Source organism: Ammospiza caudacuta, chromosome 3, assembly GCF_027887145.1.
Source record: "Ammospiza caudacuta isolate bAmmCau1 chromosome 3, bAmmCau1.pri, whole genome shotgun sequence".
NCBI lineage: Eukaryota > Metazoa > Chordata > Aves > Passeriformes > Passerellidae > Ammospiza > Ammospiza caudacuta.
Genome location: NC_080595.1, coordinates 117308157 through 117335008, shown reverse-complemented (window position 1 = coordinate 117335008; position 26852 = coordinate 117308157). Strand labels below are relative to the sequence as shown.

The window sequence follows — 26852 nt, the reverse complement described above, 5'->3', positions numbered from 1 at the left end:
AACTTGGGAATGGATCCGGGTGGGATCAGAATCTGGGAATGGATCTGGGTGGGATCAGGAATGGATCCGGGTGGGATGAGAATCCAGGAATGGATCCAGGTGGGATCAGGACCGGATCCGGGTGGGATCGGGATCAGGAATGGATCCAGGTGGGCTCAGGGTGGGGAACGGATCCAGGTGGGATCAGGAACGGATCCGGGAGCGGATCCATCCAGGATTTGGCTCCGTGGTCCCCAACGTCCCCGCGCGTGTCCCCGTCCCCAGTTTGGGCGCGGTGTCGGAGGTGACGGCGGCCGGGGTCATCGGCACAGGGACGCACAACAGCGGCATCCAGCACGGCATCCTGTCCACACAGGTGAGAATTCCCAACATTTTGGGATTTTTTTCTTAGGGATGGGTTGGTCTTTGAAAGCGCTTTACAAAATTCCTCACCGAAATTTTAACATTTTTTAAAAATAATTTAAAATTTTGGACGCACAACAGCGGCATCCAGCGCGGCATCCTGTCCACACAGGTGGGAATTCCCAAAATTTCAGGATTTTTTTTTTGAGGGATGAGTTGGTCTTTACAAAATCCCCACCCCGAAATTTTAACATTTTAAAAAATTAATTTAAATTTTCGGAAGCCGCGAAAAAAATTTAAAAGGCTAATTTAAAATAATGCCAAAAATCCCCCCCCCGAAAAAAAATTTTTTTAAAAGGTCCAAAAATCCTTCCAAAAGTACCCAAAAATGACAAAAAAGTTGGAAAAAATCCGCAAAGTAGCTCCAAAATATCTCCAAAAAATCTCCAAAAAATCCACCCCAAAAAATCTCCAAGAAATCTCCCAAAAAAATCTAAAAATCCCCCCGCCGAAAAAATTCCAATACAATTCCAAAAAAAATCCAAAAAATTTAAAAAAAAAAAGTTCCAAAAAATTCCAAAAAATTTCCAAAAAATTTCCCAAAAATTCAAAAAAATTACGAAATAATTAGAAAAAAAATTGAAAAAAATTCCAAAAAGATGCCGAAATAATTCCAAAAAAATTCCAAAAAAAATCCAAAAATTTCAAACATTTTCGAAAAAATTCCAAAAAAATTCCAAAAAAATAAAAAAAAATTCTCAAGTTTCCAAAAAATTCCAAAAAAATTCCGAAAAAAATTTGAAAAAATTGAAAAAAATTCCAAAAAAATTCCAAAAAAATCCACAAATTTCCAAGAAATTAAAAAAATTCAAAGAATTTTTAAAAATTGCAAAAAATTTTTAAAAATCCAAAAAATTTCCCAAAAGTTCCAAAAAATTCCGAAAAAATTAGAAACAAATTGAAAAAAATTCCAAAAAAATTCCAAAAAAATCCAAAAATTTCCAAGAAATTTAAAAAAATTCAAAGAATTTTTTAAAAATTCAAAAAAATTTTTAAAAAATCCAAAGAATTTCCCAAAAGTTCTAAAATAATTTCGAAAAAAATTAGAAAAAAAAAATCCAAAAAAAAATCCGAAAAAAATCCAAAAAAAAATCCGAAAAAAGTCCGAAAAAAATCCAAAAATTTCCAAGAAATTAAAAAAATTTCAAAAAATAAAAAAAAAATTTCAAAAAAATTTTTAAAAAATCCAAAAAAAAATTCCCAAAAATTCCAAAAAAATTCCGAAAAAATTAGAAAACAATTGAAAAAAAAAATCCGAAAAAATTCCGAAAAAATTCCGAAAAAATGCCGAAAAAATGCCGAAAAAATTCCTTAAAAATTCTTTAAAAATCAAAAACAAATCCCCAAAAAAATCCCAAAAAATGCCCCGCCCAGATTCCCCCAACTGCCCTTTTTCTGCCCCAGGTGGTGGCCGTGACGCTGCTGCTGGCCTCGGGGGAGCTTCTGGAATGTTCCGAGTCGCTGAAGCCCGAGGTGTTCGGGGCGGCGCAGCTGCACCTGGGGGCGCTCGGCGTCGTCCTGGACGTCACCTTCCAGTGCGTGCCCCGGTTCCGCCTGCGCCACATCGCCTTCCCCTCCACACTCACACAGGTGGGGAAAATCCCAAAATTCACAAAATTCACAAAATTCACAAAATTCACAAAAACATTTCATTCAATTTCTATGGAAATGACGAAAAAAATTTGCAGAATTTCCTTGGGAATGAGGAAAATTTTCCTCAATTCTGGCTCCGGGAAATCGCCTTCCCCTCCACCCTCACACAGGTGGGGAAAATCCCAAAATTCACAAAATTTCACTAAATTTCACAAAATTTCACAAAATTTCACAGAATTTCTATGGAAATGGGGAAAAAATTCACAGAATTTCCTTGGGAATGAGGAAAATTTTCCACAATTCTGGCTCCGGGAAATCGCCTTCCCCTCCACACTCACACAGGTGGGGAAAATACCAAAATTCACAAAATTTCACAAAATTTCACAAAATTTCACAAAATTTCACAAAATTTCACAAAATTTCTACGGAAATGAGGAAAAAATTTGCAGAATTTCCTTGGGAAGGAGGAAAATTTTCCTCAATTCTGGCTCCGGGAAATCGCCTTCCCCTCCACCCTCACACAGGTGGGGAAAATCCCAAAATTCACAAAATTTCACAAAATTTCACAAAATTCCCCAGAATTTCCGTGGGAATGAGGAAAAAATTCCCAGAATTTCCCTTCCCGCTTTTCCTGCACATTCCGAGCCTTCCCTGAATCCGCTCCCGCTTTTCCCCAAAATCCTTCCCCACTTTTGCCTGAATCCTTCCCCACTTTCCCCCAAATCCTTCCCCACTTTTTCCCCAAATTCCTTCCCCCCTTTTCCTCCATCATTTTCTCTGTCTCCTTTTCCCAAAATCCTTCCCCACTTTTCCCCAAACCCTCCATCATTTTCTGTCTCCTTTCCCCACTTTTCCCCCAAATCCTTCCCCGCTTTTCCCCAAAATCCTTCCCCACTTTTCCTCCATCATTTTCTGTCTCCTTTTCCCCGCTTTTTCCCCAAATTCCTTCCCCACTTTTCCCCAAACCCTCCATCATTTTCTCTGTCTCCTTTCCCCACTTTTTCCCCAAACTCCTTTCCCACTTTTCCCCAGAATCCTTCCCCAATTTTCCCTAAACCCTCCATCATTTTCTGTCTCCTTTCCCCACTTTTTCCCCAAAATCCTTCCCCACTTTTCCTCCATCATTTTCTCTGTCTCCTTTTCTCCACTTTTCCCCAAAATCCTTCCCCACTTTTCCCTAAACCCTCCATAATTTCTCTGTCTCCTTTCCCCACTTTTTCCCCAAAATCCTTCCCCACTTTTTCCTAAACCCTCCATCATTTCCCCTGTCTCATTTTCCCCACTTTTTCCACAAAATCCTTCCCCACTTTTCCCTAAAATCCTTCCCCACTTTTCCCTAAAATCCTTCCCCATTTTTCCCTAAACCCTCCATCATTTCCCGTCTCCTTTCCCTGCTTTTCCCCCAAATCCTTCCCCACCTTTCCTCCATCATTTTCTGTCTCCTTTTCCCGACCTTTTCCCAAAATCTTTCCCCACTTTTCCCTAAACCCTCCATCATTTTCACTGTCTCCTTTTCCCCAAATTCCTTTCCCACTTTTCCTCCATCATTTTCTGTCTCCTTTTCCCCGCTTTTCCCTGAATCCTTCCCCACTTTTCCCCAGACCCTCCATCATTTTCTCTGTCTCCTTTTCCCCACTTTTTCCCAAATTCCTTTCCTCACTTTTCCTCCATCATTTCCCCTGTCTCCTTTTCCCCACTTTTTCCCCAAATCCTTCCCCACTTTTCCCTGAATCCTTCCCCACTTTTCCTCCATCATTTTCTCTGTCTCCTTTCCCCACTTTTCCCCAAAATCCTTCCCCACTTTTCCCCGAATCCTTCCCTACTTTTCCCCAAATTCTGTCCCCACTTTTCCCCAAAATCCTTCCGCACTTTTCCTCCATCATTTTCTCTGTCTCCTTTTCCCCACTTTTCCCCAAATTTCTTTCCCCACTTTTCCCCAAAATCCTTCCCCATTTTTCCCCAAACCCTCCATAATTTTCTGTCTCCTTTTCCCATTTTTCCCCAAAATCCTTCCCCGCTTTTCCCCAGACCCTCCATCATTTTCTCTGTCTCCTCCATTCCCCACTTTTTCCCCAAAATCCTTCCCCACTTTTCCTCCATCATTTTCTGTCTCCTTTTCCCACTTTTCCCCAAATCCTTCCCCACTTTTCCCCAAAATCCATTCCCCCATTCCCTGGATCCATTTTCCTACATCCCCACTTTTCCTAAACCCTCCAGGACTTTTCCCCAAATCCTTTTTTCCACATTCCCAAAATCCTTCCCCACTTTTCCCCAAAATCCTTCCCCACTTTTCCTCAGACAGACCCCCCATCATTTCCCCTGTCTCCTTTTCCCCACTTTTCCCCAAAATCCTTCCCCGCTTTTCCCCAGACCCTCCATCATTTTCCATCTCCTTTCCCCTCTTTTTCCCCAAATCTTTCCCCGCTTTTCCCTGAATCCTTCCCCACTTTTCCTCCATCATTTTCTCTGTCTCCTTTTCCCCGCTTTTCCCCCAAAATCCTTCCCCACATTCCATAAATAATTTTCTCATTTTTCCTGCGTTTTCCAACCCGATTTTCCCCGCATTTCCCACCCCCCTCTCTCTCCCATCCCCATCCCCGCCCGTGCCCCGCTGTCCCCGGGCTCCGGTCGGGAATTTTCCCTCGCTCCGTCCCCGTTCCCGTTCCCGCTGCCGTTCCCGGCCCGCCCGGGGCTCCGCGATCCCGGAGTGACCCCGGCCGGGAGCGGCTTCTGATCCGCCCGCGCCCTCGGCAGCGGCCGCGCCGGAGCCTTTGAGGGATAATTCGGGATCAGCGCCGGGCACCGAGCGGCGGGCGAGCGAGCGAGCGAGGCAGCGAGCGACGGAGGGAGGGAGGCAGGGAGGGAGGGAGGGAGCGGGGACGGAGCCCTCGGGGCAGGTCCGGGCGTCCTTGAGAGCCAAACTCGGGAATTCTTCAGATGCGGCATCCGGGCACCCGCAATGCCACCCCCAAAATCCCGGGATTTGCCCCCATTTCATTCCAGCCCAACCCCAAAATCCCGGGATTTGCCCCCATTTCATTCCAGCCCAACCCCAAAATCCCGGGATTTGCCCCCATTTCATTCCAGCCCAACCCCAAAATCCCGGGATTTGCCCCCATTTCATTCCAGCACAGGGATCCCCACGCACCTTCAATGCCACCCCCAGAATCCCGGGATTTGCCCCCCTTTAATTCGGGATCAGGCAGGGAGGGAGCGGGGACGGAGCCCTCGGGGTGGGCCCTGAGCGTCCTTGGGCCCAGAGTCCCAAAATTTCATTGATGGCATCCATGGACCCTCAATCCCACCCCAGAACCCCGGGATTTGCCCCCGTTCCGTTCCAGCCCAACCCCAAAATCCCGGGATTTGCCCCCATTTCGTCCCAGCCCAGGCAGGGAGGGAGCGGGGACGGAGCCCTGGGGATGGACCCTGAGTGTCCCTGATCCCAGAATCCCAAAATTCCACCGATGGGATCCATGGACCCTCAATCCCACCCCATCCCAACCCAAAAATTTTGGGATTTGCCACCTTTCCATTCCATCCCAACCCCAAAATTTTGGGATTTGCCCCCATTCCATTCCAGCCCAGGCAGGGAGCGGCTCTGGAGCCCTGGGGATGGACCCTGAGCGTCCTTGGGCCCAGAATCCCAAAATTTCTTTTACGGCATCCATGGACCCTCAATCCCACCCCAACCCCAAAATTTTCGGATTTTCCCCCTTTATTTTTGGATCAGGGAGGGAGGGAGCGGGGACGGAGCCCTGGGGATGGGTCCTGAGCGTCCTTGGGCCCAGAATCCCAAAATTCCACGGATTGTCCCCACGGATTTTCACTCCCATCCCATCCCAACCCCAGAATCCCGGGATTTGCCCCCGTTCCGTTCCAGCCCAACCCCAAAATTTTGGGATTTTCCCCCATTTCGTCCCAGCCCAGGCAGGGAGGGAGCGGGGACGGAGCCCTGGGGATGGACCCTGAGTGTCCCTGATCCCAGAATCCCAAAATTCCACTGATGGGATCCATGGACCCGCAATCCCACCCCAAAATCCCGGGATTTTTCACCATTTCCTCGGATGTTCCCAGGAACTGCAGCCCAGCCAGGAATTCCTTCCCAAATCCCATTTTTTTAGGGAATTTTCCCCATTCCGTGCCTGGGGTTGGATCCAGCCCCATCCTGACTCCTCCCTGAGAAATAATTTTGGGATTTTGGGACTCCAGTTCCCTTTTCCATCCCCAAATCCCATAAAAAACCCCTCGGGGTGGACCCTGAGTGTCCCGGATCCCAGAATCCCGGAATTCCATTAATTAAATTGTGGAATCAAAAGGTGGAAATTCCCGGGATTTGGGGATTGGGATTGCAATGGGGTGGGACGGAAAATCCATGGGGACAATCCCTGGAATTCCGGGATTCTGGGATCAGGGACGTTCAGGGTCCATCCTGGGGCATTTTTAAGGGATTTGGGGATGGGAAAGGGAAGTGGAGCCCCAAATTCCAGTGAAATCCCAAAATTCCTTCTCAAGGAGGAGTCAGGATGGGGCTGGATCCAATCCCAGGCACGGAATGGGGAAAATTCCCTAAAAAAATTGGATTTGGGAAGAAATTCCTGGCTGGGCTGCAGTTCCTGGGAACATCCGGGGAAATGGTGAAAAATCCGGGGATTTTGGGGTGGGATTGAGGGTCCATGGATCCCATCAGTGGAATTTTGGGATTCTGGGATCAAGGACGCTCAGGGTCCACCCCGAGGGCTCCGTCCCCGCTCCCTCCCTGCCTGGGCTGGGACGAAATGGGGGAAAATCCCAAAATTTTGGGGTTGGGATGGGATTGAGGGTCCATGGATGCCGTAAAAGAAATTTTGGGATTCTGGGCCCAAGGACGCTCAGGGTCCATCCCCAGGGCTCCAGAGCCGCTCCCTGCCTGGGCTGGGACGAAATGGGGGCAAATCCCAAAATTTTGGGGTTGGGCTGGAACGGAACGGGGGCAAATCCCGGGATTCTGGGGTTGGGATGGGATGGGAGTGAAAATCCGTGGGGACAATCCGTGGAATTTTGGGATTCTGGGCCCAAGGACGCTCAGGACCCATCCCCAGGGCTCCGTCCCCGCTCCCTCCCTCCCTGATCCAAAAATAAAGGGGGAAAATCTGAAAATTTTGGGGTTGGGATGGGATTGAGGGTCCATGGATGCCGTAAAAGAAATTTTGGGATTCTGGGCCCAAGGACGCTCAGGGTCCATCCCCAGGGCTCCAGAGCCGCTCCCTGCCTGGGCTGGAATGGAATGGGGGCAAATCCCAAAATTTTTGGGTTGGGATGGGGTGGGATTGAGGGTCCATGGATCCCATCGGTGGAATTTTGGGATTCTGGGATCAGGGACACTCAGGGTCCATCCCCAGGGCTCCGTCCCCGCTCCCTCCCTGCCTGGGCTGGGACGAAATGGGGGCAAATCCCGGGATTTTGGGGTTGGGCTGGAACGGAACGGGGGCAAATCCCGGGATTCTGGGGTGGGATTGAGGGTCCATGGATGCCATCAATGAAATTTTGGGACTCTGGGCCCAAGGACGCTCAGGGCCCACCCCGAGGGCTCCGTCCCCGCTCCCTCCCTGCCTGATCCCGAATTAAAGGGGGGCAAATCCCGGGATTCTGGGGGTGGCATTGAAGGTGCGTGGGGATCCCTGTGCTGGAATGAAATGGGGGCAAATCCCGGGATTTTGGGGTTGGGCTGGAATGAAATGGGGGCAAATCCCGGGATTTTGGGGTTGGGCTGGAATGAAATGGGGGCAAATCCCGGGATTTTGGGGGTGGCATTGCGGGTGCCCGGATCCCACATCTGAAGAATTCCCGAGTTTGGCTCTCAAGGACGCCCGGACCTGCCCCGAGGGCTCCGTCCCCGCTCCCTCCCTGCCTGATCCCGAATTAAAGGGGGGCAAATCCCGGGATTTTGGGGGTGGCATTGCGGGTGCCCGGATCCCTGTGCTGGAATGGAACGGGGGCAAATCCCGGGATTTTGGGGGTGGCATTGCGGGTGCCCGGATGCCGCATCTGAAGAATTCCCGAGTTTGGCTCTCAAGGACGCCCGGACCCGCCCCGAGGGCTCCGTCCCCGCTCCCTCCCTCCCTCCCTGCCTCCCTCCCTCCGTCGCTCGCTGCCTCGCTCGCTCGCTCGCCGCTCGGTGCCCGGCGCTGATCCCGAATTATCCCTCAAAGGCTCCGGCGCGGCCGCTGCCGAGGGCGCGGGCGGATCAGAAGCCGCTCCCGGCCGGGGTCACTCCGGGATCGCGGAGCCCCGGGCGGGCCGGGAACGGCAGCGGGAACGGGAACGGGGACGGAGCGAGGGAAAATTCCCGACCGGAGCCCGGGGACAGCGGGGCACGGGCGGGGATGGGGATGGGAGAGAGAGGGGGGTGGGAAATGCGGGGAAAATCGGGTTGGAAAATGCAGGAAAAATGAGAAAATTATTTATGGAATGTGGGGAAGGATTTTGGGGGAAAAGCGGGGAAAAGGAGACAGAGAAAATGATGGAGGAAAAGTGGGGAAGGATTCAGGGAAAAGCGGGGAAAGATTTGGGGAAAAAGAGGGGAAAGGAGATGGAAAATGATGGAGGGTCTGGGGAAAAGCGGGGAAGGATTTTGGGGAAAAGTGGGGAAAAGGAGACAGGGGAAATGATGGGGGGTCTGTCTGAGGAAAAGTGGGGAAGGATTTTGGGGAAAAGTGGGGAAGGATTTTGGGAATGTGGAAAAAAGGATTTGGGGAAAAGTCCTGGAGGGTTTAGGAAAAGTGGGGATGTAGGAAAATGGATCCAGGGAATGGGGGAATGGATTTTGGGGAAAAGCGGGGAAGGATTTGGGGAAAAGTGGGAAAAGGAGACAGAAAATGATGGAGGGTTTAGGGAAAAGTGGGGAAGGATTTTGGGGAAAAGTGGGGAAGGAATTTGGGGAAAAAGAGGGGAAAAGGAGACAGAGAAAATGATGGAGGAGAAGTGGGGAAGGAATTTGGGGAAAAGTGGGGAAAGGAGAGAGAAAATGATGGAGGAAAATTCGGGAAGGATTTTGGGGAAAAGCAGGGAATGGAGACAGAGAAAATGATGGAGGGTTTGGGGAAAAGTGGGGAAGGATTTTGGGGAAAAGTGGGGAAGGATTTTGGGGAAAAGAGGGGAAAAGGAGACAGAAAATGATGGAGGGTTTAGGGAAAAGTGGGGAAGGATTTGGGGGAAAAGTGGGGAAAGAAATTTGGGGAAAAGTGGGGAAGGATTTGGGGAAAACGTGGGGAAAGGAGAGAGAAAATGATGGAGGAAAAGTGGGGAAGGAATTTGGGGCAAAGTGGGGAAGGAATTTTGGGAAAAGAGGGGAAGGATTTGGGGAAAAGTGGGGAAGGATTTTGGGGAAAAGTGGGGAAGGATTCAGGGAAAAATGGGGAAGGATTTTGGGGAAAAGAGGGGAAAAGGAGACAGAGAAAATGATTGAGGGTTTAGGGTAAAGTGGGGAAGGATTTGGGGGAAAAGTGGGGGAAAGGATTCAGGGAAAAGTGGGGAAGGATTTGGGGAAAAATTGGGGAAAGGAGACAGAAAATGATGGAGGAAAAGTGGGGAAGGATTTTGGGTAAAGTGGGGAAAAGGAGACAGAGGAAATGATGGAGGGTCTGGGGAAAAGTGGGGAAGGATTTGGGGAAAAATGGGGAAAGGAGACAGGGGAAATGATGGAGGAAAAGTGGGGAAAGGAATTTGGGGAAAAAGTGGGGAAAGGAGACAGAAAATGATGGAGGGTTTGGGGAAAAATGGGGAAGGATTTTGGGGAAAAGTGGGGAAAGAAATTTGGGGAAAAGTGGGGAAAAGGAGACAGAGAAAATGATGGAGGAAAAGTGGGGAAGGATTTTGGGGAAAAGTGGGGAAGGAATTTTGGGAAAAGAGGGGAAGGATTTGGGGAAAAGTGGGGAAAGGAGACAGAAAATGATGGAGGAAAATTGGGGAAGGATTTTGGGGAAAAGTGGGGAAAAGGAGACAGAGAAAATGATGGAGGAAAAGTGGGAAAGGATTTTAGGGAAAAAGTGGGAAAAGGAGTCAGAAAATGATGGAGGGTCTGGGGAAAAGTGGGAAAAAGGATTTGGGGAAAAGTCCAGGTGGTTTTAGGAAAAGTGAGGCTGTAGGAAAATGGATCCAGGGAATGGGGGAACGGATCTTGGGGAAAAGTGGGAAAATATTCAGGGAATGGGGGAAAGGATTTGGGGGGAAAAGCGGGGAAAAGGAGACAGAGAAAATGATGGGGGGGCTGGGGGAAAGTGGGGAAGGATTTTGGGGAAAAAGTGGGAAAAGGAGACAGAAAATGATGGAGGGTTTGGGGAAAAGTGGGGAAGGAATTTGGGGAAAAGAGGGGAAAAGGAGACAGAGAAAATGATGGAGGAAAAGTGGGGAAGGATTTTGGGTAAAGTGGGGAAAAGGAGACAGAAAATGATGGAGGGTTTAGGGAAAAGAGGGGAAGGATTTGGGGGAAAAGTGGGAAAAGGAGACAGGGGAAATGATGGAGGAAAAGGGGGGAAGGATTTTGGGGAAAAGTGGGGAAGGAATTTTGGGAAAAGAGGGGAAGGATTTGGGGAAAAAGTGGGGAAAGGAGACAGAAAATGATGGAGGAAAATTGGGGAAGGATTTTGGGGAAAAGTGGGGAAGGATTCAGGGAAAAGTGGGGAAGGATTTTGGGGAAAAGAGGGGAAAAGGAGACAGAGAAAATGATGGAGGGTTTAGGGAAAAGGGGGGAAGGATTTTGGGGAAAAGTGGGAAAGGAATTTGGGGAAAAGTGGGGAAAAGGAGACAGAAAAAATGATGGAGGAAAAGTGGGGAAGGATTTTGGGTAAAGTGGGGAAAAGGAGACAGAAAAAATGATGGAGGGTCTGGGGAAAAGTGGGGAAAGATTTTGGGGAAAAAATGGGAAAAGGAGACAGAAAATGATGGAGATTTTGGGGAAAAGTGGGGAAAGATTTTGAGGAAAAGTGGGGAAGGATTTGGGGAAAAAGTGGGGAAAAGGAGACAGAAAATGATGGAGGAAAAGTGGGGAAAGGAATTTGGGGAAAAAGTGGGGAAAGGAGACAGAGAAAATGATGGAGGGTTTAGGGAAAAGTGGGAAAAAGGATTTAGGGAATGTGAGAAAAAGGATTTGGGGGAAAAGTCCAGGTGGGTTTAGGAAAAGTGGGGCTGTAGGAAAATGGATCCAGGGAATGTGGGAAAGGATTTTGGGGGAAAAGTGGGAAAATATTCGGGAAATGGGGGAAAGGATTTTGGGGGAAAAGTGGGAGAATATTCAGGGAATGGGGAAAAGATTTGGGGGAAAAGTGGGAGAAATGGGAAAAGATTTTGGGAGAGTGGGAGAGGATTTCTGGAAAAGGTGGGGGAGGAATTTGGGAATGTGGGGATGGAGGGAAAAATGTGGGGACGGAGGGAGGGAAAGGGGCTGGGAGAGGCAGGAAAAGCGGGAAAGGGATTTTGGGAAAGCGTTTAGGGAAAGAGAGAGAAATAATTCGGGAATGTGGGGAAGGATCCGGGGAAAAGGTTGGAAAACGCAGGAAAAAAATGAGGTGGGAAAGGATTTAAGGAATGCGGGAAAAACAAGCTGAGAATTCCCTGGGAAATGGGGTTTGGGAAGGAATTCCTGGCTGGGCTGCAATTCCCAGAGAATCCCTGGGAACATCCGAGGAAAAGCTGGAAAAATCCCCAGAAATTTTGGGATTTTTGGGATTTTGGGATTTTGGGATTTATTTTGGGATTGAAGGTCGGCGGATCCCATCCCAAACCACGGCAGGATTCCGGGATCGAGGGCGCTCAGGGTCCGTCCCGAGGGATTTTTTGTGGGATTTTGGGGATGGAAAAGGGAAAAGCTCTGAAATTTTCCTGTTTTCCTGTTGGGTGCAGGTGCTGGATGAGCTGGACGAGCACCTGAGGAATTCCCGGTATTTTCGCTTCCTGTGGTTCCCGCACACGGAGAACGTTCAGGTCATCTACCAGGACCCCACGGAACAGGCACGGATACCTAAAATTCCCTGAAATCCCCCCCCAAAAAAAAAACCAAAAAATCCCTAAAATTCCCTGAAATCCCCCCCCAAAAATCCCTAAAATTCCCTGAAATCCCCCCCCAAAAAATCCCTAAAATTCCCTGAAATCCCCCCCCCAAAAAAAACCAAAAAATCCCTAAAATTCCCTGAAATCCCCCCCCCAAAATCCCTAAAATTCCCTGAAATCCCCCACCCAAAATTCCCTAAAATTCCCTGAAATCCCACAAAAATTCCCTGAAATCCCAAAAAATCCCGAAAATTCCAAGAATTCCTAAAATGCCCTGAAATCCCCAAAAATCCCGAAAATTCCAAGAATTCCTAAAATGCCCTGAAATCCCCCCCCAAAAATCCCCAAAATTCCAAGAATTCCTAAAGTTCCCTGAAATCCCCCCCCCAAAAAATCCCTAAAAAAATTCCCTGAAATCCCACAAAAATTCCCTGAAATCCCAAAAATCCCAAGAATTCCTAAAATTCCCTGAAATCCCCCCCCAAAATTCCCCAAATGCCAAAAATCCCTGAAATTCCTAAAATCTCTGAATTCCCCCAAAATCCTTTAAAAAATCCCAAGAATTTCTGAAATCCCCAAAATTCTTACAGTTCCTGAAATCCCTAAAATCCCAAAAATCGTTAAAATACAAAAAAAACCCTGAAATCCCAAAAATCCCCAAAATCTCTGAGGCCTCAAAAATCCCAAAAGTTCCTGAAGTCCCAAAAATTCCCTAAAAATTCCTAAAATCCCCAAAATTCCCTGAAATCCCTGAAATCCCCAAAAATCCCAAAATATCCATGACATTCCTGAAATCCCTGAAACCCCCGAATTTCCAAAAATTCCTAAAATCCCTGAAATCCCTAAAATCCCCGAATTTCCAAAAAATCCTAAAATCCCCAAAAACCCTAAAATCCAAAACAACTCTGAAATTCCTAAATCCCCAAAAATCCCCGAAATCCCAAAAAAATCCCTGAAATCGCTAAAATTAAATTTAAAATATCCTGAAATTCCTGACATGCCAAAAATCCCCGATAATCCCCAAAATCCCCCAAAACATTCCTGAAATCCCAAAAATCCCCCAAAATTCCCCAAATCCCTAAAATCTCTCGTTTTTTCCCCGTGGGATTTGCAGGCGCCGCGCTCCTCGTCCAGCTGGTTTTGGGATTACGCCGTGGGATATCACCTGCTGCAGTTCCTGCTCTGGATCAGGTAGCCCAAAAATCCCAAAAATTCCCCCAAAAAATCCCCCAAATCCCAAAAATCCCAAAAATCCCAAAAAAATCCCCCAGAAAAATCCCCCAAATCCCAAAAATAAAAAAAAAATCCCCCCAAAAATCCCCCAAATCCCAAAAATCCCAAAAATCCCAAAAAAATTCCCAAAAAAATCTCCCAAATCCCAAAAGTCCCAAAAATCCCAAAAAAAATCCCCCCAAAAATCCCCCAAATCCCAAAAATCCCAAAAATCCCCAAAAAATTCCCAAAAAAATCTCCCAAATCCCAAAAGTCACAAAAAAATCCCCCCAAAAATCCCCCAAATCCCAAAAATCCCAAAAATCCCCACAAAAATCCCCCAAATCACAAAAATCCCCCAAATCCCAAAAAAATCCACCAAAAAATCCCCCAAATCCCAAAAATCCCAAAAATCCCAAAAAAATTCCCAAAAAAATCTCCCAAATCCCAAAAATCCCCAAAAAATCCCCCCAAAAATCCCCCAAATCCCAAAAGTCCCAAAAAAATCCCCACAAAAATCCCCCAAATCACAAAAATCCCAAAAATCCCAAAAAAAATCCCCCCAAAAATCCCCCAAATCCCAAAAGTCCCAAAAATCCCCACAAAAATCCCCCCAAAAATCCCCCAAATCCCAAAAGTCCCAAAAATCCCAAAAAAATTCCCAAAAAAATCTCCCAAATCCCAAAAGTCACAAAAAAATCCCCCCAAAAATCCCCCAAATCCCAAAAATCCCAAAAATCCCAAAAAAATCCCCACAAAAATCCCCCAAATCCCAAAAATCCCAAAAATCCCAAAAAAAATCCCAAAAAAATCTCCCAAATCACAAAAGTCACAAAAAAATCCCCCCAAAAATCCCCCAAATCCCAAAAATCCCAAAAATCCCAAAAAAATCCCCCCAAAAATCCCCCAAATCCCAAAAATCCCCCAAATCCCAAAAAAATCCCCCAAAAAATCCCCCAAATCCCAAAAATCCCAAAAATCCCAAAAAAATCCCCACAAAAATCCCCCAAATCACAAAAATCCCAAAAAAATCCCCACAAAAATCCCACAAAAATCCCCCAAATCCCAAAAATTCCAAAAATCCCCCAAATCCCCCCAAAAATCCCCCAAATCCCAAAAATCCCAAAAATCCCCACAAAAATCCCACAAAAATCCCCCAAATCCCAAAAATTCCAAAAATCCCCACAAAAATCCCCCAAATCCCAAAAGTCCCAAAAATCCAAAAAAAAATCCCAAAAAAATCCCCCAAAAATCCCCCAAATCCCAAAAAAATCCCCCAAAAAATCCCCCAAATCCCAAAAATCCCAAAAATCCCAAAAAAATTCCCAAAAAAATCTCCCAAATCCTAAAAATCCCAAAAAAAATCCCCCCAAAAATCCCCCAAATCCCAAAAATCCCAAAAATCCCAAAAAAATCCCCCCAAAAATCCCCCAAATCACAAAAATCCCAAAAATCCCAAAAAAATCCCCACAAAAATCCCCCAAATCCCAAAAATCCCAAAAATCCCAAAAAAATCCCCACAAAAATCCCCCAAATCACAAAAATCCCAAAAATCCCCAAAAAATTCCCAAAAAAATCTCCCAAATCCCAAAAGTCACAAAAAAATCCCCCCAAAAATCTCCCAAATCCCAAAAATCCCAAAAATCCCAAAAAAATCCCCCAGAAAAATTCCCCAAATCCCAAAAGTCCCAAAAATCCCAAAAAAAATCCCAAAAAAATCTCCCAAATCCCAAAAGTCACAAAAAAATCCCCCCAAAAATCCCCCAAATCCCAAAAATCCCAAAAATCCCCAAAGAAATCCCCCGAAAAATCCCCCAAATCCCAAAAGTCCCAAAAATCCCAAAAAAATCCCCACAAAAATCTCCCAAATCCCAAAAGTCCCAAAAATCCCCAAAAAATCCCCAAAAAAATCTCCCAAATCTGAAAAGTCACAAAAAAATCCCCCCAAAAATCCCCCAAATCCCAAAAATCCCAAAAATCCCCAAAAAATCCCCACAAAAATCCCCCAAATCACAAAAATCCCCCAAATCCCAAAAAAATCCCCCCAAAATCCCCCAAATCCCCCAAATCCCCCAAATCCCAAAAATCCCAAAAATCCCCACAAAAATCCCCCAAATCCCAAAAATCCCAAAAATCCCCACAAAAATCCCCCCAAAAATCCCCCAAATCCCAAAAATCCCAATTCCCAAACCTCAAATCACAAAAAAACCCCCCCAAAATTCCCAAAAATCTGCAAAATCCCAAAAGTCCCAAATCCCAACTCCCAAAAATTCCCGTAATCCCGAAAATCCCAATAATCCTCAATCCCAAATCCCAAATTACAAAAAAAAAAAAACCACCAAAATCCTAACCCCCCCCAAATTCCAAATCCCGAAAATTCCCAAACCTCACATCCCAAATCCCAAAACCCCCAAATCCGAACTCCCAAATCCCAAATCCCCAAATCCCCCAAAATTCCCAACTCCCCCAACCGCCAGCCAAACCAAAATTCCCCAATCCCAGAAATCCTGAAAATGCGAAAAAGCCTTAAAAATCCCAAATCCGCCCAACCCCAAATCCCAAAAACCCCGAATCCACCCAACGCCAAAATTCCCAAACCTCGGAGCCCGAATCTGAAATTTCCCAAAGATCCCCAAAATCCCAAATGCCAAACCCCAAATCCAAAAAAAAATCCCAAATCCTCAGATCCCAAATCCCCAAACCCCAAATCCAAAAAAAAATCCCAAATCCTCAGATCCCAAAAAATCCCAAATCCTCAGATCCCAAATCCCCAAGATTCCAAATCCCAAATGCCAAACCCCAAATCCAAAAAATCCCAAATCCTCAGATCCCAAAAAATCCCAAATCCTCAGATCCCAAATCCCCAAGATTCCAAATCCCAAATCCCCAGACCCCAAAGATCTCAAAAAATCCCAAATCCCAAAAAATCCCAAATCCCCAGACCCAAATCCAAAAAAAAATCCCAAATCCTCAGATGCCAAATCCCCAAGATTCCAAATCCCAAATGCCAAACCCCAAAGATCCCAAAAAATCCCAAATCCCAAAAAATCCCAAATCCCCAGACCCCAAAGATCCCAAAAAATCCCAAATCCCAAAAAATCCCAAATCCCCAGACCCCAAAGATCCCAAAAATCCCAAATGCCGAACCCTAAATCCCCCAAAAACCCCAAATCCTCCCCAGTTTATCCAGGAAAGTGATGAAATCCTGGGAAAAGGACGGGATCGGGATCAGCGGGATCGGGATCGGGGTTGGGATCAGGGTGAAGATTGGGATTGGGATTGGGATTGGGATTGGGATTGGGATTGGGATTGGGATCAGGATCGGGGTTGGGATTGGGGTTGGGATTGGGTTCGGGATCGGGATTGGGATCATTGCGTGGGATCATTGGGATCATTGGGATCATTGGGATCATTGGGATTGGGATCGGGGTTGGGGTTGGGGTTGGGATCAGGATTAGTTTGGGATTGGGATCATTGGGATTATTTGGATCGAAATCAGGACTGGGATTGGGATCGGGATCGGGATCAGGGTGAAGATTGGGATTGGGGTTGGGATTGGGATCGGGATCAGGATCGGGATCGGGATTGGGGTTGGCATCGGGGTTGGGGTCTGGATTGGATTTGGGGTCAGGACTGGGATTGGGATCAGGGATCAGATTTGGGATTGGGATCAGGATTGGGATGGGAACGGGGTTGGGGTTGGGGTTGGGATCAGGATTGGGATCATTGCGTGGGATCATTGGGTGGGATCATTGGGATCAGGATTGGGATGGGATCGGGATTTGGATTGGGATTGGGATTGGGATCATTGCGTGGGATCATTGGGATCATTGGGATCATTGGGATCATTGGGATTGGGATCGGGGTTGGGGTTGGGGTTGGGATCAGGATTAGTTTGGGATTGGGATCATTGGGATTATTTGGATCGAAATCAGGACTGGGATCGGGATCGGGATTGGGATCAGGGTGAAGATTGGGATTGGGGTTGGGATTGGGATTGGGATCGGGATCAGGATCGGGATCGGGATCGGGATTGGGGTTGGCATCGGGGTTGGGGTCTGGATTGGATTTGGGGTCAGGATTGGGATTGGGATCAGGGATCAGATTTGGGATTGGGATCAGGATTGGGATGGGAACGGGGTTGGGGTTGGGGTTGGGATCGGGATTGGGATCATTGCGTGGGATCATTGCGTGGGATCATTGGGATCATTGGGATGGGATCGGGATTTGGATTGGGGTTGGGATCAGGATCAGTTTGGGATTGGGATAATTTGGATAATTGGGATCGAAATCAGGACTGGGATTGGGATCGGGATTGGGATCAGGGTGAACATTGGGATTGGGATCGGGATGTGGATTGGGATTGGGATTGAGACTGGGATTGGATTCGGGTTCGGGATTGGGATTGGGTTCGGGATCAGGATCGGGGTCTGGATTGGATTTGGGGTCAGGACTGGGATTGGGATCAGGGATCAGATTTGGGATTGGGATCAGGATTGGGATGGGAACGGGGTTGGGGTTGGGGTTGGGATCAGGATTGGGATCATTGCGTGGGATCATTGGGATCATTGGGATCATTGGGATGGGATCGGGGTTGGGGTTGGGGTTGGGATCAGGATTGGGATCATTGGGATCATTGGGACCATTGGGATCATTGGGATGGGATCGGGGTTGGGGTTGGGGTTGGGATCAGGATCAGTTTGGGATTGGGATAATTTGGATAATTGGGATCGAAATCAGGACTGGGATTGGGATCGGGATTGGGATCAGGGTGAACATTGGGATTGGGATCGGGATGTGGATTGGGATTGGGATTGAGACTGGGATTGGATTCGGGTTCGGGATTGGGATTGGGTTCGGGATCAGGATCGGGGTCTGGACTGGATTTGGGGTCAGGATTGGGATTGGGATCAGGGATCAGATTTGGGATTGGGATCAGGATTGGGATGGGATCGGGATTTGGATTGGGATTGGGATTGGGATCATTGCGTGGGATCATTGGGATCATTGGGACCATTGGGATCATTGGGATTGGGATCGGGGTTGGGGTTGGGGTTGGGATCAGGATTAGTTTGGGATTGGGATCATTGGGATTATTGGGATCGAAATCAGGACTGGGATCGGGATCGGGATTGGGATCAGGGTGAACATTGGGATTGGGGTTGGGATTGGGATCAGGATCGGGATCGGGATTGGGATTGGGATCATTGGGTGGGATCATTGGGATCATTGGGATCATTGGGATCGGGATTGGGATCAGAATTGGGGTTGGGATTGGGATCAAAATCAGGATTGGAATTGAGGTTGGGATTGGGATCAGGATTGGGAGCAGCGTTGGGTTTGGGATTGGTTTGGGATTGGAATGAGGATTGGGATCAGTGTTGGGACTGGGGTTGGGATGGGGATCAGGAATGGGATGGGGGTTGGGATTGTTTGGATCGGCATCGGGATCAGGATCGGGGTCAGGATCGGGATTGGGATTGGTTTGGGATCGGGATGCGGATTGGGATTATTGGGATCATTTGGATCGGGGTCAGGATTGGGATCAGGAATGGGAACGAGATTGGGATCGGGATCTGGATTTGGACTGGGATTGGGATGAGGTTGGGATCAGGATCAGGATCGGGATCAAGGTCGGGATTGGGATCATTGGGATCAGGGTCGGGATTGGGATTGGGATTGGGATCGGGATTGGGATCGGGATTGGGATTGGGATCGGGATCAAGGTTGGGATTGGCATTGGGATCATTGGGATTGGGTCAGACTCAGGATTGGGATTGGGATTTGGACTGAGATTGGGATTAGGATCGAGGTCGGGTTTGGGATTGGGATTTGGATTTGGATCGGGATTGGGATCAAGGTTGGGATTGGGATTGGGATCGGGATCGGGATTTGGATCGGGATTGGGATCAAGGTTGGGATTGGCATTGGGATCATTGGGATCAGGATTGGGATTGGGATTGGGATCGGGATCGGGATTTGGATCGGGATTGGGATCAAGGTTGGGATTGGGATCATTGGGATCGGGTCAGCATCGGGTTTGGGATTGGGATCCTTGGGATCATGATTGGGATTGGGATTGGGATTGGGATCGGGATCGGGATCAAGGTTGGGATTGGGATCATTTGGATCGGGATGGGGATCGGGATGGGGATCGGGATCGGGATCGGGATCGGGATGGGGATCGGGATCGGGATTGGGACTGGGATTGGGATTTTCCCAGCCCAGTTTTATCCCAATTTCCACCCCGTGCTGGGACCTTTTTGGGGTTTTTAGGGAGCATTCCCATTCCCGGGAAAAGAGGAATTTTGGGAATTGCGGCTTTGCCCGGGATGGGACTCGTGGCATTCCCGCCTGGGGCTTTGCTGCCCTCTGCTGCCCACAGAAATCCTGGAATTTTCCAGCTGGAAAAACCAAAATCCAGGAATTTTCCATGTCTGGAATTTCCTGAATCCACGGAATTTTGGGGCTGGAAAAACCAAATCCAACAATTTTCATGTTTCCATGGAATTTGGGTTTTTTTTTTTTTTTTTTTGGGGAAGGAATTCCCATTTTTTGGCAGGATTTTTTGGGGACTGAATTCCCATTTTTTGGGGGCTAAATTCCCTTTTTTTTTGGAAGAAATTCCTGTTTTTTAGCAGGATTTTTTGGGAAGGAATTCCCTTTTTTGGGGGGCTGAATTCCCATTTTTTGGGACTGAAATGCCTTTTTTTTTGGGAAGGAATTCCCGGTTTTTTGCAGGATTTTTGGGAAAGAATTCCTGTTTTTTTGCAGGATTTTTTGGGGGCAAAAGTCCAATATTTTGGGGCTGAATTCCCGTTTTTGGGGGGCTGAATTCCCATTTTTTGGGGGCTGAATTCCCATTTTTTTGGGAAGGAATTCCCATTTTTTTTGCAGGATTTCTTGGGAAGGGATTCCTGGTTTTTTGGCAGTTGAATTCCTGTTTTTGGGGTGCTGAATTCCCATTTTTGGGGTGCTGAATTCCAGTTTTTTGGGGTGCTCAATTCCCTGGTTTTTTGCAGGATTTCTTGGGGGCTGAATTCCCATTTTTTGGGGGTGAATTCCTGGTTTTTGGGGGCTGAATTCCTGGGTTTTTTTGCAGGATTTTTTGGGAAGGAATTCCCGGTTTTTTGCAGGATTTTTTTGGAGGGCTAAATTCCCATTTTTGGGGCTAAATTCCCATTTTTTGGGGTGCTGAATTCCAGTTTTTTGGGGTGCTGAATTCCCTGTTTTTTTGCAGGATTTTTTGGGGGCTGAATTCCGGGTTTTTGGGGTGAATTCCCAATCTTTGAGGGGCTGAATTCCTGGGGTTTTTTTGCAGGATTTTTGGGAAGGAATTCCGGGTTTTTGGGGGTGAATTCCCTTTTTTTGAGGGGCTGAATTCCTGGGTTTTTTTGCAGGATTTTTTGGGAAGGAATTCCCGGTTTTTTGCAGGATGTTTTTGGGTGGCTAAATTCCCATTTTTGGGGCTAAATTCCCATTTTTTGGGGTGCTGAATTCCAGTTTTTTGGGGTGCTGAATTCTCTGGTTTTTTGCAGGATTTTTTGGGGGCTGAATTCCTGGGGTTTTTTTGCAGGATTTTTGGGAAGGAATTCCCGGGGTTTTTTTGCAGGATTTTTTAGGACGGAATTCCTGGTTTTTTGCAGCATGTTTTTGGGTGGCTAAATTCCCATTTTGGGTGGCTAAATTCCCATTTTTGGGGCTAAATTCCCATTTTTTGGGGTGCTGAATTCCCGTTTTTTCCTCCCCCTTTTTCCCAGCTCCTTCTTTCCCAGCCTGGTGGTTTGGATCAACCGCGCGTTTTTCCGGCTCCTGTTCAGCTCCCGCCAGGAGAGCGTCGGCCGCAGCCACCAAATCCTCAACTACGAGTGCCGCTTCCGGCAGCACGTGCAGGACTGGGCCATCCCCATGTGAGTCCCAAATCCCGGTGAATTCCCATGGCAATTCCCAAATCCCACTCCATTCCCATGGGAATTCCCCAATCCCCCTCAATTCCCATTGGAATTCCCAAATCCCAATCCAGGAAATTCCCAAATCCCAGTGCAGGACCGGGCCATCCCCATGTGAGTCCCAAATTCCGCTCAATTCCCATGGGAATTCCCAAATCCCGCTCAATTCCCACGGCAATTCCCAAATCCCAGTCCAGGACTGGCCCATCCCCATGGGAGTCCCAAATTCCAGGGGCGATTCCATGGAAATTCCCAAATCCCGGTCCAGGAAATTCCCAAATCCCAATCCAGGACTGGGCCGTCTCCATGGAAATTCCCGAATCCCGCTCAATTCCCATGGGAATTCCCAAATCCCAATCCAGGACTGGGCCGTCCCCATGTGAGTCCCGAATTCCCAGATCCCAGCACATTCCCATGGCAATTCCCAAATCCCAGTGCAGGACTGGCCCATCCACATGTGAGTCCCCAATTCCGCTCAATTCCCATGGAAATTCCCAAATCCTAATCCAGGAAATTCCCAAATCCCGGGGCAATTCCCATGGGCATTCCCAAATCCCAGTGCAGGACTGGCCCATCCCCATGTGAGTCCCGAATCCCACTGAATTCCCATGGGAATTCCCAAATCCCGGTCCAGGAAATTCCCAAATCCCAATCCAGGAATGGGCCATCTCCATGGAAATTCCCGAATCCCGCTCAATTCCCATGGGAATTCCCAAATCCCGATCCAGGAAATTCCCAAATCCCACTCAATTCCCATGGAAATTCCCAAATCCTAATCCAGGAAATTCCCAGATCCCAGCACATTCCCATGGGAATTCCCAAATCCCAGTGCAGGACTGGGCCATCCCCATGGAAATTCCCGAATCCCCCTCAATTCCCATGGAAATTCCCAAATCCCAATCCAGGAAATTCCCAAATCCCAATCCAGGACTGGGCCATCCCCATGTGAGTCCCAAATTCCGCTCAATTCCCAAGGGAATTCCCAAATCCCGCTCAATTCCCACGGCAATTCCCAAATCCCAATCCAGGACTGGGCCATCCCCATGTGAGTCCCGAATTCCGCTCAATTCCCAAGGGAATTCCCGAATCCCGCTCAATTCCCACGGCAATTCCCAAATCCCGGTCCAGGACTGGCCCATCCCCATGGGAGTCCCAAATTCCAGGGGCGATTCCATGGAAATTCCCAAATCCCGGTCCAGGAAATTCCCAAATCCCAATCCAGGACTGGGCCGTCTCCATGGAAATTCCCGAATCCCGCTCAATTCCCATGGGAATTCCCAAATCCCAGTGCAGGACTGGGCCATCCCCATGTGAGTCCCGAATCTCACTCAATTCCCATGGGAATTCCCAAATCCCAATCCAGGAAATTCCCAAATCCCAATCCAGGACTGGGCCGTCCCCATGTGAGTCCCAAATTCCGCTCAATTCCCATGGAAATTCCCAAATCCTAATCCAGGAAATTCCCAAATCCCGGGGCAATTCCCATGGGAATTCCCAAATCCCAGTGCAGGACTGGCCCATCCCCATGTGAGTCCCAAATTCCGGTGAATTCCCACGGGAATTCCAGAATCCCGCTCAATTCCCATGGGAATTCCCAAATCCTGATCCAGGAAATTCCCAAATCCCACTCAATTCCCATGGAAATTCCCAAATCCCAATCCAGGAAATTCCCAGATCCCAGCACATTCCCATGGGAATTCCCAAATCCCAGTGCAGGACTGGGCCATCCCCATGGAAATTCCCGAATCCCGCTCAATTCCCATGGAAATTCCCAAATCCCAATCCAGGAAATTCCCAAATCCCAGTGCAGGACTGGGCCGTCCCCATGTGAGTCCCCAATTCCGCTCAATTCCCATGGGAATTCCCAAATCCCGATCCAGGAAATTCCCAAATCCCACTCAATTCCCATGGAAATTCGCAAATCCTAATCCAGGAAATTCCCAAATCCCGGGGCAATTCCCATGGGAATTCCCAAATCCCAGTGCAGGACTGGCCCGTCCCCATGTGATTCCCAAATTCCGGTGAATTCCCACGGGAATTCCAGAATCCCGCTCAATTCCCATGGGAATTCCCAAATCCCAATCCAGGAAATTCCCAAATCCTACTCAATTCCCATGGAAATTCCCAAATCCTAATCCAGGAAATTCCCGAATCCCCCTCAATTCCCATGGGAATTCCCAAATCCCAGTGCCGGACTGGGCCGTCCCCATGTCAGTCCCAAATTCCCAAATTCCAGGACTTTCCCATGGGAATTCCATTATCCCAAACCAGGACTGGGCCGTCCCCACGTGAGTCCCAAATCCCGGGGGTTTTCCGTGGGAATTCCCAAATCCCCGGGGCAATTCCATGGGATTTCCCAAATCCCAGTCCGGGACTGGCCCATCCCCATGAAATTCCCAAATCCCGGTGAATTCCCACGGGAATTCCCAAATCCCAAACCAGGACTGGCCCCATCCCCATGGAATTCCCAAATCCCGGTGCTTTTCCGTGGGAATTCCCAAATCCCGGTCCAGGATTGGGCCCATCCCCATGGAATTCCCAAATCTCACTCCATGCCCAACAAAATTTCAGGATCCCAGCCCAGGACTGGGCCCATTCCCATGGAATTCCCAAATCCTGGGGCTTTTCCATAGGAATTCCCAAATCCCATTCCAAGATTTGGCCGTTCCCCATGGAATTCCAGGATCCCGGTCCATTCCCGAGGAAATTCCCAAATCCCGGTCCAAGGTTTGGCCGTTCCCATGGAATTCCAAAATCCCGGTCCATTCCCGAGGAAATTCCCAAATCCCGGTCCTGGATTGAACCGTTCCCATGGAATTCCACGATCCCGCTCCATTCCCGAGGAAATTCCCAAATCCCGGTCCTGGATTGAACCCAATCCCGTGGAATTCCAGGATCCCGCTCCATTCCCGAGGAAATTCCCAAATCCCGGTCCTGGATTGAACCCAATCCCGTGGAATTCCACGATCCCGCTCCATTCCCGAGGAAATTCCCAAATCCCGGTCCTGGATTGAACCGTTCCCATGGAATTCCAGGATCCCGCTCCATTCCCGAGGAAATTCCCAAATCCCGGTCCTGGATTGAACCCAATCCCATGGAATTCCAGGATCCCGCTCCATTCCCGAGGAAATTCCCAAATCCCGGTCCTGGATTGAACCGTTCCCGTGGAATTCCAGGATCCCGCTCCATTCCCGAGGAAATTCCCAAATCCCGGTCCTGGATTGAACCGTTCCCAAGGAATTCCAGGATCCCGCTCCATTCCCGAGGAAATTCCCAAATCCCGGTCCTGGATTGAACCCAATCCCATGGAATTCCAGGATCCCGCTCCATTCCCGAGGAAATTCCCAAATCCCGGTCCTGGATTGAACCCAATCCCGTGGAATTCCAGGATCCCGCTCCATTCCCGAGGAAATTCCCAAATCCCGGTCCTGGATTGAACCCAATCCCGTGGAATTCCAGGATCCCGCTCCATTCCCGAGGGAATTCCCAAATCCCGGTCCTGGATTGAACCCAATCCCATGGAATTCCACGATCCCGCTCCATTCCCGAGGAAATTCCCAAATCCCGGTCCTGGATTGAACCCAATCCCGTGGAATTCCACGATCCCGCTCCATTCCCGGGGAAATTCCCAAATCCCGGTCCAGGGTTTGGCCGTTCCCATGGAATTCCCAAATCCCGGTCCTGGATTGAACCGTTCCCATGGAATTCCACAATCCCGGTCCATTCCCGAGGAAATTCCCAAATCCCGGTCCAGGGTTTGGCCGTTCCCATGGAATTCCCAAATCCCGGTCCTGGATTGAACCGTTCCCGTGGAATTCCAGGATCCCGCTCCATTCCCGAGGAAATTCCCAAATCCCGGTCCAGGATTGAACCGTTCCCGTGGAATTCCACGATCCCGCTCCATTCCCTCCCTTCCCGTTCTCACCAGGAATTTTTGGGATGATTTTTGCAATTTTTGGGATTATTTTGGGGATTTTTGTGGATTATTTTTTCCATTCTCACGGGATTTTTTGGGATTATTTTTTCCGTTTTCCCGGTAAATTTTGGAATTATTTTTTCCAATATTACTGGGAATTTTTGGGATTATTTTCTCTGCTCTCACGGGAATTTTTGGGATTATTGTTTCTGGTCTCATGGGAAATTTTTGGGATTAGTTTTTGCAATTTTTTGGGATGATTTTTGGGATTTTTGGGATGATTTTGGGGATTATTTTTTCCGTTCTGACGGGGAATTTTTGGGATCATTTTTTCCATTTTTACTGGGAATTTTTGGGATTATTTTCTCTGTTCTCACGGGAATTTTTGGGATTATTGTTTCTGGTCTCATGGGGAATTTTTGGGATTCTTCTGGAATTTTTGGGATTATTTTTGGGATTATGTTTTCCGTTCTCTCAGGGATTTTTTGGGATTATTTTTTGGAATTTTTGGGATTCTTTTGGGAATTTTTGGGATGATTTTTAGGATTATGTTTTCCTGTCTCACAGGGAATTTTTGGGATTATTTTTGGGATTATGTTTTCCATTCTCACGGGGATTTTTTGGGATTATTTTTTGGAATTTTTGGGATTATTTTTGGGATTATTTTTGGGATTACGTTTTCCGTTCTCACAGGGATTTTTTGGGATTATTTTTTGGAATTTTTTGGGATTATTCTTGGAATTTTTAGTATTATTTTTAGGAATTATGTTTTCCGTTCTCACGGGGATTTTTTGGGATTATTTTTTGGAATTTTTTTGGATTCTTTTTGGAATTTTTGGGATTATTTTTGGGAGTATTTTTTCCGTTCTGACAGGGAACTCTTGGATTCTTTTTTCCATTTTTACTGGGAATTTTTGGGATTATTACCTCTGTTGCCATGGGAATTTTTGGGGTTATTTTTTCTGTTCTCACGGGAACTTTTGGGATTATTTTTGGAATTTTTGGGATTATTTTTGGGATTATTTTTTCCATTCTCACGGGGAATTTTTGGGATTATTTTTTCCAATATTACTGGGAATTTTTGGGATTATTTTCTCTGTTCTCATGGGAATTTCGGGGATTACTGTTTCTGGTCTCATGGGGAATTTTTGGAATTGTTTTTTGGAATTTTTTTGGATGATTTTTGGAATTTTTGGGTTTGTTTTGGGATTATGCTTTCCGTTCTCACGGGGAATTTTTGGGATTTTTTTTTCCATTTTTACTGGGAATTTTTGGGATTATTGTTTCTGGTCTCATGGGGAATTTTTGGGATTCTTTTTGGAATTTTTGGGATTATTTTTGGGATTACGTTTTCCGTTCTCACGGGGAAATTTTGGGATTAATTTTTGGACTTTTTGGGATTATTTTTAGAATTCTTGGGATTATTTTTTCCTGAGAAATTTGGGAATTTTGCGAATATTTTTTCCCTTCTCACCGGGAATTTTTGGGGATTATTTTTTCCGTTTTCACAGGGAATTTTTGGGATTATTTTTCCAATCTCACGGGGAATTTTTGGGGTTAGTTTTGTTTTTTTTTTTTTTTTTTTTAATCTCACTGGGAATTTTTGGGATTATTTTGGGATTTTTGGGATTATTTTTGGGATTACATTTTCCATCCTCACGGGGATTTTTTGGGATTATTTTCTGCAATTTTTTAGGATGATTTTTGGAATTTTTGGACTTATTTTTGGGATTATGTTTTCCGTACTCACGGGGAAT

The 26852-nt window shown here is 47.3% G+C and overlaps 1 protein-coding gene across 1 annotated transcript in view; it reads left to right on the top strand.

Moving 5' to 3' along the window:
* Positions 1 to 26852, top strand: part of LOC131556056 (L-gulonolactone oxidase-like) — a 66464-nt gene that overhangs the window by 27025 nt on the left and 12587 nt on the right. The window contains exons 5-9 of the mRNA XM_058802447.1: positions 265 to 355; positions 1807 to 1992; positions 11872 to 11979; positions 13133 to 13209; positions 20991 to 21140. Of these exons, the coding sequence (XP_058658430.1) occupies positions 265 to 355; positions 1807 to 1992; positions 11872 to 11979; positions 13133 to 13209; positions 20991 to 21140 (612 nt within the window). The remainder of the gene's footprint in view (positions 1 to 264; positions 356 to 1806; positions 1993 to 11871; positions 11980 to 13132; positions 13210 to 20990; positions 21141 to 26852) is intronic.